This window comes from Lepidochelys kempii, chromosome 22, assembly GCF_965140285.1.
Source record: "Lepidochelys kempii isolate rLepKem1 chromosome 22, rLepKem1.hap1, whole genome shotgun sequence".
Taxonomy (NCBI): Eukaryota; Metazoa; Chordata; order Testudines; family Cheloniidae; genus Lepidochelys; species Lepidochelys kempii.
The window spans coordinates 12,117,441-12,130,854 of record NC_136401.1 but is presented as its reverse complement, the minus strand read 5'-3'; the positions used below and the strand labels follow the sequence as shown (position 1 = coordinate 12,130,854).

At 47.1% G+C, this 13,414-nt stretch overlaps 1 protein-coding gene across 1 annotated transcript in view; it reads left to right on the top strand.

The window, feature by feature from the left end:
* The window catches only part of LOC140901626 (opioid-binding protein/cell adhesion molecule), a 328,953-nt gene extending 318,821 nt beyond the window's left edge, over positions 1–10,132 (top strand). The window contains exon 7 of the mRNA XM_073320814.2: positions 9,923–10,132. Within this exon, the coding sequence (XP_073176915.1) occupies positions 9,923–10,023 (101 nt within the window). The 3' untranslated portion in view covers positions 10,024–10,132. The remainder of the gene's footprint in view (positions 1–9,922) is intronic.
* Positions 10,133–13,414: the final 3,282 nt, after the last annotated feature.

The window sequence follows — 13,414 nt, the reverse complement described above, 5'->3', positions numbered from 1 at the left end:
CGGCTCCTTTAAGAGGTTTGTCTTCCAGCATTGCTGCCAGCAGAAACCGCAATGGAGCACAGTCACGTTTGTCAACCTGTTTTCAGACTCATCTCCCGCTGAAAATTGTCTGTCTGGCTGAGTAATCCCTCTTCTCACCCCCTGCACACACACAAATTGACCTTACAAATTCCCAAACAGCTTTATGTCTTCTTTATGGGCCTTTCTCTGCAGGGCTCCTTATTTTTTTCCCCTGTAGTTATTTTTCTTTATGTCCTTCCCTGCTTTCTCTTTACTCTGTACACGTAGCCTTTATTGTGCCTTTGCCTTTTCAATTTTTTTTTTGTCCTTCACACCCCATTTTCCTGGTTTCACATGAGACCCTGGGGTATATACTGTACCTTCCCAAGGCTGAAGATCAGATAGAGATAGAGGCGGTTAGGGACTATTTAGAAAAGCTGGACGTGCACAAGTCCATAGGGCCGGACGAGTTGCATCCGAGAGTGCTGAAGGAATTGGCGGCTGTGATTGCAGAGCCACTGGCCATTATCTTTGAAAACTCGTGGCGAACCGGGGAAGTCCCGGATGACTGGAAAAAGGCTAATGTAGTGCCAATCTTTAAAAAAGGGAAGAAGGAAGATCCTGGGAACTACAGGCCAGTCAGCCTCACCTCAGTCCCTGGAAAAATCATGGAGCAGGTCCTCCAAGAATCAATCCTGAAGCACTTGCATGAGAGGAAAGTGATCAGGAACAGCCAGCATGGATTCACCAAGGGAAGGTCATGCCTGACTAATCTAATCGCCTTTTATGATGAGATTACTGGTTCTGTGGATGAAGGGAAAGCAGTGGATGTATTGTTTCTTGACTTTAGCAAAGCTTTTGACACGGTCTCCCATAGTATTCTTGTCAGCAAGTTAAGGAAGTATGGGCTGGATGAATGCACTATAAGGTGGGTAGAAAGCTGGCTAAATTGTCGGGCTCAACGGGTAGTGATCAATGGCTCCATGTCTAGTTGGCAGCCGGTATCAAGTGGAGTGCCCCAAGGGTCGGTCCTGGGGCCGGTTTTATTCAATATCTTCATAAATGATCTGGAGGATGGTGTGGATTGCACTCTCAGCAAATTTGCGGATGATACTAAACTGGGAGGAGTGGTAGATACGCTGGAGGGGAGGGATAGGATACAGAAGGACCTAGACCAATTGGAAGATTGGGCCAAAAGGAATCTGATGAGGTTCAATAAGGATAAGTGCAGGGTCCTGCACTTAGGACGGAAGAACCCAATGCACAGCTACAGACTAGGGACCGAATGGCTAGGCAGCAGTTCTGCAGAAAAGGACCTAGGGGTGACAGTGGACGAGAAGCTGGATATGAGTCAGCAGTGTGCCCTTGTTGCCAAGAAGGCCAATGGCATTTTGGGATGTATAAGTAGGGGCATAGCGAGCAGATCGAGGGACGTGATCGTTCCCCTCTATTCGACATTGGTGAGGCCTCATCTGGAGTACTGTGTCCAGTTTTGGGCCCCACACTTCAAGAAGGATGTGGATAAATTGGAGAGAGTCCAGCGAAGGGCAACAAAAATGATTAGGGGACTGGAACACATGAGTTATGAGGAGAGGCTGAGGGAGCTGGGATTGTTTAGCCTGCAGAAGAGAAGAATGAGGGGGGATTTGATAGCTGCTTTCAACTACCTGAAAGGGGGTTCCAAAGAGGATGGCTCTAGACTGTTCTCAATGGTAGCAGATGACAGAACGAGGAGTAATGGTCTCAAGTTGCAGTGGGGGAGGTTTAGATTGGATATTAGGAAAAACTTTTTCACTAAGAGGGTGGTGAAACACTGGAATGCGTTACCTAGGGAGGTGGTAGAATCTCCTTCCTTAGAGGTTTTTAAGGTCAGGCTTGACAAAGCCCTGGCTGGGATGATTTAACTGGGAATTGGTCCTGCTTTGAGCAGGGGGTTGGACTAGATGACCTTCTGGGGTCCCTTCCAACCCTGATATTCTATGATTCTATGATTCTATGATTCTAAGATCACAGGTGCAGAACATATGTTACTTTGTGCTGTGCAGGAATGATACATTTGACTTCTACCCAGTATGGCCTTTTCTACATATTGGAGAATTGTAGCATTCTGGGTAACTGCACTCATTCTAAAGGCGGCTTTGTACTGTTGACGTTCGCCCCACTTCAAACAAGTCTAAATAAGGTTTGCTCTTAGCTTGTGACATTACAGTGCTGGCATAGACAGGAAGCACCGGAAAACTAGCTAGCATGTGCCGATGATTCCTGACACGCCGCTGTGGGCAGGGCACTTGCACTGCTTAGCTGCACCGCTAGGTGTGAACCCGGGAAATAACGCAAGTGGAAGAGAACCGCTAGTTTATTATCTGTATTACAGTATCAGCTAGGAGTCCGAACTAATTAAATCAGGGCCCTGTTGTGCGAGGTGCTGTATAAACGCATAATAAGAGACAGTCCCTGCCCCAAAGAACTTACATCTTGATTTGAAAATTGGGACAAAGGGCAGGTGGGGAAACTGAGGCACAGAACAGTGAAGTGGCTTGCCTGAGGTCACCAAGTAGGTCAGTGGCAGAGCCAGGAATAGAACCTGACTCCTATTACAGTATCCTATCCGCTAGATCATGTTGCCTTTCCCCATTACATACTAGCAGCCCTAGCATTTCCATGACATTGTATCATTCCCCGGTGTAGACAAGGCCTGTCTCTCCCAGTTTAGGGCCTGATACTGTAGTGTTGACTGAAGTCACTGGGAATTTTGCCCACTGAGACAGGAGCAAGTTAAGCTCCTTCAAGGCAAACCTTAGTTTAAGGCTGTTTTCATTAGGGTAGCTAGCTCAACCTAATTCATTCAGATTAATGTAAGTAGGCCACTTTGGACCGACTATCTCTTTAGACATTTTTGTTGTGCCCATCACCATAGCGCCTGGGCAGCAATAACACTCTGCCCTCCTAGTGTGCCTTCCATCGGACAATCTCTATGTGCTTCATGCAGCTTAATGAGGCTCCCCTCCCCTCCCCCCAGCCTCAGGCCAACGAAGCAGGCCGAAAGTCATTCGGCCTTTTATTTGATCAATGCTTTAAGATCAATTGCTCCAGCTAGAATTACATTTAACAATATTTTGATGCTGCTCTTTGCGTTTCCCTTCAACACACCTGTGCACGTAGTGCATGGGAGCGGACGGAGTCCACGCAGAGCTCTGCGTGTCTGTGTATGGAAGAGGAGCGGCTTTGGGTTTCTCTTCCAGTTAGAGCCAGAGAGCTTGAGTTGAAAACATCATGGCGTGATTAACCGGGGCGGCGTTAGTTACAATTCCAGAATTGCTTAAAATGAAAAGACATCAAGGTACTCGGACTGAGGCCCTCTAAATTCGAAATGTGAATATTGTCTCCCCTGTGCTGTTGGCTTCCTTCTCCAGCTAGCCTAGAGAGGCAGAGTGGTTTAAGTAATCCAAGCAGGGCGCAGGGAGAAGTCACAATTCTTGGATACAGCGGGCAAATTTTTTGGTTTACTAGCAATTGCAGGGAAGGGGATTGTTTAGGGCAACCCGAAAATAAAAGTTTTCAAAATTTTGGGTGATTAGACAAGTCAGAAAAAAAAAAAATCCGTCTGGGATTGGAACAAAACATTTTGGCTGGATTTCGAGTGATTTTTAATGTGCAGGTCAGTGCCTCAGTTGGCCCACCTAAAATAGGGATAATTCTTACTTTAGTCTGCCAGCCAGAGTAAAAGGATCTTATTAATGAGTCTGGGTAACCAATCAGCTAGAAAAAATTCATTACGATCACATATCAAAAAAATAATAAAATCTCAAAAGGGACATAACTCAAAGAAACATAGTCAAACTTTGACCAAAACTGACAGAAAGCTTCTAAATACAATTGCTAATGCAACTATATACTCAGCAGAGTACTATGTATGGACAGTTTGGGAAATATTTAGCCCCAGGTGGTATATTTTATGCATTTTCCTGTACTTTTTGCCTTCCGTGAAAGCAAAAGTCTGTAGTCACATGACAGCATGAGCTTGTTTGTACCAGGTAATACATCAAAACTTGTGTCATTATTTGTAGAATGGACTGATCTGAGAAAAAAAATTCTGTCTGCTATTTTATGAATATTGGCTACTGTCCTAGGATTCCTGCACCAGCAACTAATGTTAATACAGCATATACAATGATGAAATATTTTCAAGATATGTTCCATTCTCAGATCCAAGACTGGACATATGTCATTTATGATGAAACAACCTATTGCAAAGCACAGTTGAGGGACCACCTTGAGGTGGGAGTCATGCACTGTGCACTGAATTTCATGGGCAATATAGGCAGGAATGCAGGAAAGTGGGTTTGAAAACATTCTTGTGGAAGCCAGTGTCTATGGTGCTTCAGTCATTAGCCATGCTCTAAGAGGGAAAGCATATAACCATGCCGTTAGAATCCACAACGTTATGAATGAAGCGATGAATTGCTTGAAATGGATGACAGCTGGCGGTTCCATGAACAACGGTGTTCTCCCAGAAGGTGAGAAGACACATATCTTGGAGAAAGGTCAATCGTACAGTGATGCATTTGAAGGATTAGAGAAGGCACAGAGAGGAAACAGAGCAGACGCACAGAATGCCCTGGCAGACTTAAGGAATAGCACCCAATCACCAGGTCATGGACACTTACGTTACCCCAGAAAAAAACTTCATAAGCATTTCTGTTCTGGGAAAATTATGTCATGGATTTCTCCCAACTACTAATGGATACTTAGCAGCCAAGAGAGATGATGACAAGTCCATGGAGCTAGAGACATTTGCAGAGATGATTCCACTGACTTCCAGTGTGGTCATGTGAACGATGCTAGACGGAGTTTTATAAATGTATCAGAAACCAGACTTCTAGAGGAGGAGAAGCCAGCAATATATCGTGTCCTAGTTGTTTGTCAGCATACCCGACTGCCAAACCCTTCAGTGGTGGATGGCATGGCATGTCGGTTGATCAATCACTCAACAAGAATTGTGGGAAGCATCAGCATCTTTCCACAGAAGATAAGGCTCTGACCAAGTATTAACTGGCTGCAGGTTTTAAAGCAGCTGTAAGTGACCAACAAATGTGTGGAGTGCAGCCTTCAGCAACAGATCTCCACAAAGCAGCTATCACAAAGCGCATGGCTGCAGATGAAATGTCTGTCCAAGAATGACAAATCCTTTTAGCACTGAACCTGGAACAAGCCCAGACAACAGAAAGCCACTTGTGAACACCGTTGCCCCACCTGAAATTGCAGAAAGTTAGTGCATGATCAGAGACAATGGCACAAGAAATGAAGCAGTTCATATCCAGGAGGTTGCAAAGGGGTGAGGCAGAGGTCTTTGATCCCATAAAAAGGCACAATCTCAAATAATTTTGTAATCTCAACAAAACAATCGGAAAAAAGAAGAAGCAGACAGCATAAACAATAACTGCTGACTGTCAGATCTTCAGCAAGCTGTCCATTATTGCCCAGTCCAGAGATGTTGCTATCCAAGGTTTGAAGTATGTCCCATTTCCCCTCTGCCAGAACATGAGGCAGATCACAAGGACAAGGAACATGTAGATTCACGCATGTTCTTACACGTTGCTGATGCAAAGCAAACACTCGGCGTGAACAGGGCGCTTCTGTGGAGCTCGGAATCAGATGTTGCATTGATGTGCCCAAGTTATTGCTCTATTCTTGGGGCAGATGAATTCGATTTCAGAACCGGTGTTGGCCCAAAGAAGAGAGGCATTCCCATGCCCAGAGTAGCCGGGAATGGGCCCGTGTCTTATGCTGCCAAACATTCACGCTGTCAGTGGATGTGTGATGCTACTTCAGCTTTCAGAGGCAGGGGAAAAAAGAGATGACTGAAGACTGCAGCTGACCTCCAGAGAAGCGGACAGAGAAGGAATTTAGAGCTCCCTATCCCAAGCAGCAGGAGTGCAGGGGAAGAGGAGCTCCAGAAAGCCCCTCACACACCCAGATCCACAGAGCGACTTAGAAGTGACAACACCAGCAGTGCCATCCCTGCTTTTTAGATGCCTAGAAAAATAATTGGAACAAGGAGATTCCCAAAGCCTGAGTTGGGCACTTAGGCTCCCTCTTCAATGAAAGGGGAGAGACAGGTACCTAAGAACGGAATCCATAAAAGCCAGCAGGGAGCTGCCTGAGCTAGCCACTGGGAGACAGCGACGAGAGAGGCTCTGGCTTAGCCCTGCCTCATTTGGGGAGTTCAGCACCTATCTCTGCCTGAGATCCACTGCCAGGAACCCCCTCTCCTGGAGTCAGGTGACTTCAGTGCCCCAACCATTTCTTGTGAGATTGTGAGGTACCAGCCTTACACCCCGCAAAACAGCCGAGGGCAGAGAGGGAAAGAGTTGGAGGCCTCCGGTGTAACCTTTAGCCCAGTGGTTAGAGTCATCACCTGTGGTGTGAGGGATCCTGTCCCAGTTTCATCCTCTGTCTGATGAGGAGAAGGCCTTTAAAGAAAGGTCTCCTACACTCCCTGTCTACTCCAGGGGTTAGGATACTCACATGGGCTGAGGGAGATGCGGGTACAAATTCCCCCTCTGCCCGTTAAAAGCGGGTTTGAACAGGTATCTCCTGCAACCCAGGTTAACGCCCTAACCTTGGGGTTACCACGATGGGGGGCTCCCTCACTCTTGCCTGTTGAAGCTGGTCCACTTCAGTTATGTATTAATTGGCCCAAAAGGGACAAAGAAACAAGAGCCCTCTGAAGGCTCGTGATTTGAGTACTCCCCGTGGGATGTGCTAGTTTGAATCCCGTCTGCTTGCTGAGAAGGGATTTGAACTTTGATCTCTTACAACTCAAGTGAATGGCCTAAGTGCTGGGCTAGGAGCCCCTGCCTGTTTGAAATGGGGTTTCTCCGCGTTGGAAGGGAGAAAGTCAAATCAACATATGGTTACTGACAATATCCCCCGGTATGAAGAGGAATGACATTAAAATGATCCGGGGGAGCTTGCGGTAGTTGTCGGTTTGCAGTTTGCCCGTGTGCCTTGGTCGTTATCAATTTTTAATTCGGCTAGTGCCATTAGGCTAGTTAAACAACAACTGAGATCTGTCTGTTCATGTATGGCGGGGAAATAGAACCCACTAGAGAACAGAGCTACAAGAGTGTAGAGCATTTAAGAGCAGTTACAGCATAAAGAGCTCCAGTTGGGAGGAGTTAAGTGCAGCTGCTTTCTTTTCCGTGGCTCCAGTCAATCAGGGTTACTGTAAAATTGTGATTAATTAATCAAACAGCACGGTGCTTTCCTGGCATCTTTAGTCTCTAGCAATTCCACTGGGGGTGTAGTCGGGGGGACGGTCTGTTTGGAGAGAGTGTTGCTTTCTGCTCAGATTCGATGCTATATCCAGAGCTTTTGGAAAGCCGTGCAAAATACAGAGAGAGAGATTCTGGAACTGTGAGCAAATGATACTATTAGAGGCAGTGCGGCCTAGGGAGTTTTGCTGGGGTAAAGTGGGGCCATATTCTTTTTGCAGCAATACGGTGCTCCAGAGAAAGCACTTATGGGGATGCAGAGCATTTACGCTAGCTTGCAAAGCACCGTGGAGCAGGCTGCAGGGTTTGTTTTTTTTATACATGCCAACGTTGGAGGCAGCTTGATTGTGGTGCGTCTCAAACCCACAGACGGATGGCAATAGCTTGAGCTGCGGGCTCTCGGCGTAAGCTCTCTTTACACAGCTCTGACAATGTAGCTCAGTTCTGATCTGCCGCCACCCCCGCTTTCCCACCTCTCTCTGCTAACACACTCCAGCCCTGACTTTAACCCTTGTCCCTACTTTCCCATACAGCTCTGCGGAGGCACCTTCATCCTGACCCACAACCCGCCCCCTGCTATGCCAATCCGGGGACCCAGTGTGGTGGTTTTGTGGGAGGTATCAAGCTGGGACTCATCAAAGACGATTCAACTCAGTCTTACTTACAGGACCTAAACGGAATGACGCCAGTGAAAGCCGTGTCAGTTACAGTCTGGTTCCCCTGGTCCTAAGGCTAGTGGTGTCTTTACCACATGATCACCGACAGATGCAGGATATAGGAGGACACCAGTGGACCATGCTGCATATGACAGTATCTGCAGCTTGGCCCCCAGTGGTCTGCACAGGGCATGCAAGCTGCAGACAGGGAGGTGGCTATTTTTTATCTCTAGGGTCAGGCAGTGCCACCTATCGACAACTCCACAAGGCTCCCCGAAAGGAACTCCTCTTCCTCCCTGGCCCTTTGAGGTCCTTTGGGCCAAATGCTCCCTCCTGGCAGGGGAGGGGAGCATGGAAGGAGGAGTCGCTGGCTCTCTGACCCCAAGGAAGCCCCCCAGGAGTCCTCCACGGTTCTGCAGAGGGGGATGGGGCAAAGCAGGGGATGGCAGCTCTTTAGAAGCAACCTGCCCTTGCGCCCCATAGGGATTCCTGGCCCAGGTCAATACGGATTCCAGCGGCAGCGAACCAAGTTCTCCTCACTGTGATGAGACTGCGCAGGAGGGGTGTTGGGATACCCTGGGAGCAGGGGTTGGGAGGGAGTCCCGAGGACTCGGTTCTGACGATGGGGGGCAGTTATTGGGAGCGCTACGAGCAGCTGACACCTTTCCCCTGCAGTAAGAACAGCGCGGGTCCAAACTCTGCAGCTCTGGCTCCTACTCGGGAATCATCCACACAGGGGACATTCCAGCCCTTGATCTCACTGTTCCTGACCCCAGCCCCCAACAGCTGGAGCCTGTGTCATCATGACTTCCCCATGACATTTCATCCTTGCCCTGGCTGTACAGTGATAACAGACTGGAAACAGGCATCACCTTCCACCCTGCCAGTAGCTACATGTCTGTGGCGAGTGTAATGTATAATGCTTCTTGCTTATCCGCTCAAATCCAGTCCCCGTTGGTAGCAACCTGAGAAATGGCTAGGAGGCTTATGGGAAATGAGCTCAAGGTCCCAGTCCACGTTTCTTCCCCATCACAACTGTACTGCCTAAGCCTCACGTGAGTAAGTGTGGAACGGGACCACTGACTCCTAGAACTGACTGGTCCGATTTGTGGCAATATATTTATCCGATCTCATTACGAATGGCCATTTCGTTTGAAGCTCCCTGACAATTTAGTCCAGTTTAGTCCAGAGTAAAGATTCTGTCTGGGATTTCCTTGGGATTTGGGTGCCCAACTCCCTTAGGTGCCTTCGAAAATCCAAGTGCCTGTTCGTTAGGACGCAAGAGCTATATGGCATTAGTGGAATGGGACTGGAGTTCAACTGGGACTCACAGATTTTGTTTCCACCTTGGATTTTTCCTAATTGGGGTCAAGCCGAAGTCACTCCGGTGAAAAGCTCAGTGTAAGAACCTCTGCAGAATAGGGTGGAGTAGAAAAGAGCTCCAAAGAGTCACACAGAGGACGGGGGAGCCGTCTAGGCAGCCACATGATGCAGCAGGGGAGCTAGCTCACGGACGGAGGTCACTCACTCTGCCTAATACAAACAGATTCTCAAATTATGCCGCATGGACCTGATGGGTCACAGCAGCATCCCTTCAGGCGGGCAGCGCAATGAGGCCTTTGGGAACCTGAGCAGAACAAGGATGGAGGAGCTGGCTGTCTAGGAGCGATTCTTTTCCCCTCGGGAGTGGTTTGTGAACTGAAAGTAATGGTTGAGGATCCCCCCAGCCCCGGCAAACCCTGGCTTAGCGAGGCTGCAAGCAATGAGTGAGAGAAAGGAAACTCTGGCTTTGGACAAAGGCAGGGAGGAAAAGACCTGCTGGGTTTTTAGCTGAGATATGCCTGAGCCATGGACCTCAGATCTAGACTTCCCCAAAGTTCGGGGCTTCCCTCTGGGACCCACCTCACCTAGAAGTCAATGGACCGGTTGATTTCCTTCTCCCTCCAGCTGGTAATAACAAACCTTTCTCTCTGTCTCTCCCTTGTCCAGGCCCTGGAGCCGTGCATGACAGCAGTAATGCAGCTTCCAGAGCGCTGGCCTGCCTCTGGCTATCGGGCACCCTCCTCGCTCACTTCCTCATCAAGTTTTGATAAGAAAGCAAAGGGTCCTCGGAGGCAACACCTGGCTTCTCCCACACCATAGACTTTACTCTCTATACTGCGGGGGCAACAACCAGTTTTACCACTTGAACGTACTGCCGGGGGGGATGGGAGAGGGGAAGGGGGGAAAGGGTTCCGACCGCCTGTTGGGGGATAAGTCATGGGCGTTTCCCAAAGCGAATCAGTTTCTTCTACCCCGGCCCCGCCCTCAACCCTATTTATAAACTTATCCTAACGTTAAGCGTGTCCCGGCCGAACCTGTTCAAATTGCCCCCGGAGACGTGTCTTGGTTTGAGGGACGACACACAGCAGAAGTCAAAATGAGTCAAAGTGTCCTATTATCTCTGTCTCTCTTTAGCAAAAGGATTGTTCTTTCTACTTGTTACACTGTACATACCTGTTCATGTTGATAAGTGTCCTATTACACTTGGGCTTCACCTGGCATCCATCTGGAGGGATGTTTTAATAAATCCACCCCCTGCTCCCCCGCCAGCACCTGGGCTCTTGGCAACAACTGCAGTAAGTGGCGGCTGTGAATGGGCCATAGTGATAGTGCATTTGAACACTGACAAAGGATTTGAGATCCCTTGGAGTGCAGAAAGGGAAAAGCTAGGGGACACTGTTCTCCCCTCTTGCTAAAACTGATGGGTGAGTGGCTAATACAAACAGATAAATAGACAAAATGGTGAGTCATCCATCTCCTCATCCATCAAAGTAATCACGGAGCCATTCTATCCATCCATCTATCCTATTCACCCATCCATCTAATTAGCTATCCATCTGGCTTTCTAGCTCACCATCTCTTTACTGTATTTATCAATTTATCAATGTAATTATCTGTGCTTCTATCCAAATCTCTCCTTCTCTGCTCTTCATCCATCCATCAGCGTAATCATCTCTATTGAGTCACCTATTTATCTAGCCAACTTTCTATCCTGCTCCCTCCATCCATTTCGTTTTCTTTCTATTTTGTCTGTTCATCTACCTGTTACAGCGGAGGATATTGAGAAATTTCACAATATTACATTTATACGTGCGGTAGAACAGAACTACTGGCCATAAAGCTGAGCAATATTTGGCCATTTGGACACATCTCTGACAATTCAAAGCACGATAATGCAGTAGCAATCCTTCACTTAGCTCCCCCCTCCAAAAGAAAAAATAGTCAGAGATCTGTTTTCTCCTACCTCCCCAAAATATACACTCTCTTTTTTAAAGTAAGCAACACCCCTCACTCCACCCCAGTGCTGTTCATGATCTTTTGCGTTTAAAAACCAATGTTTTATATCTGCTAACAGGTGCTTGTACTGCTGTTTTCCAGTGGGGATGCATCCAGTTTTCTTTAAGAAAAGTCCTAATTATCCATTAGTTATGGCAATTCCAAACAAGATGTTCACTATCCATCCTGAGAGAGCCAGACGCAATCTGGTTATCACCTGACCGGCACTTCTATGCTCACTCCCTTTCCCAGCCCCGATCCTCATTTGCTCTCTTAGGAATCCATCCAGTCAGAAGCTGACAGAGGCCAATTATTTTGCTAGTGTGTTGACATCACTCTTGTATTTGTTTGGGAACCTCTTATGAGCAGAGGGTACTTGAATAACTGACTTAATTTCCAAGCACTTGATTAACTCAGCACTGAAAACAGATGGGAAAGAGGAAGGGAAGAGAAAAAATAACCACCACCCTTCCACAAACCTACAGTCCTGTTTCTCAGCTGCTTCTGTAGGAGCGTTTTAAAGAGGGAATTTCAGGCAGCTGTTTCCAAAATGGAGCAGCAGCCTCAGATCGTTTATTTTTTAGACTGTGGATGTTTACTTTGAAAGTTCCGATTGATTCTTCCCCAAGTTCCTTGGTTCGGTTTAGGCCTTATTCGAATGAGACATGGCACCTTCTTGGAAGCCAAATGGCAGTAAGGGAGGAATCTGCATTGCTTAAATGTCTTTGAATGTACTTTTTTTTTTTTTTTTAAATTAAAAATACTACTAGCTTTCTGGGTCACTGCTAAGGCCTAACAGGGCTAGAGGACTGCAGCATTCCCAGACCAAATTGCGACCTGCATGACAGTCATTTCAATCAACGCCCCAGACCGGATTGGGCTGCACAGCATGACCTGGATCACTACAGCAAATCAAGTGGCTCTTACAAAGACCTGCCAAGTAGAAACCTCTTTGCTTTTTCTGATCCCATGAGACACAGACACTATTTCCCAGGTAGGAAGTAAAAGGACACCTTGATTCGTTTGGTTATTTTTGTTGTTGCTGATTGTTTTGGTTTTTTTTCTTTTACGACTGTGGCCATCTGATGCCTGCAGGCACTCCCAATGGTGCCAGGTGTGGTGGTCTGAATGCAGTAAGCAAAAACAGCAGTAAGGAAGTATACGACCGACCATACTGAGCTGCCAACAGCCACGTGCCGAGGACGCAAAGATGAACTTGTGGAGAGGGAGTTACCTGCGCTGGTTTCCGGTAGGATCTAGGTGCTTTAGTCAGAAGGTCAAGGATGTGCCTCATCAGATCTGTCAATAAATGTAAAACATGAATGATTTTAAAAAAGTCTGAAAAAAACGTATACAAGACAAAACAGTTGTGCGGTATATTCCCAAAATGGAGGGGGATATTCTTTTGAGTTAATGTGTGTGAGTTCTTGAATGTATACGCTTGCTTTCCCATTCATTTTTCCTTCCATGAGGGAAGGTTTGAGTTTGAAGAGCAACGCGTCTGGATTTTGCCATCACCCCTTCTGTTTTACGGCTCTGAAAAAAAATCTAACAGTGCCCTCCCACTCTTTCATCTGGATAAAAAAACAACATGAAGCTGTTGAACGTTGATTTAATCTGTGCAAGAAGCCTCCTGCAACAGGTCCACGTGGAACCTCGTTCATTGTTAAAACATACAAAAGGTATATTATTATTTTAAACCCCACATATACACGCTGGCTCCATTGGGGTATTAGGTGGAATGCTGGTAAAGAACTAAAACAACCGACGTTCACATTTATATCTAGTTCAACCACAAGTCGTAGGGCTAGCAGCTGGGATCACTGGGTGTAATCGTAGCCCTGTGTCACGCAGGAGGATAGATTAGATGGTCATAACAGACCCTTAAAATCTATCAATTGGTACTGAAAAATGTTGTCGGTGTATGAATACCAAAAATTGCAGCAGATGCCTTTAACTGTCAGAGCAGGGCATCAAACAGAGAGTTTTAAGTGCTTAATCGTGCCGTAACTCTGTTGAGGCTGAGGGAGGAGAGCTGCTGGAGAAGTGGTCTCTCAGAGGGGTCAACTAGTGTAGCTACTCCTACACAGATGCCTCTTCCCTTCCTGCCCGCTATCATCATCATCAGAGAGACAATAAGTCAACAAGCCACACACATGCACG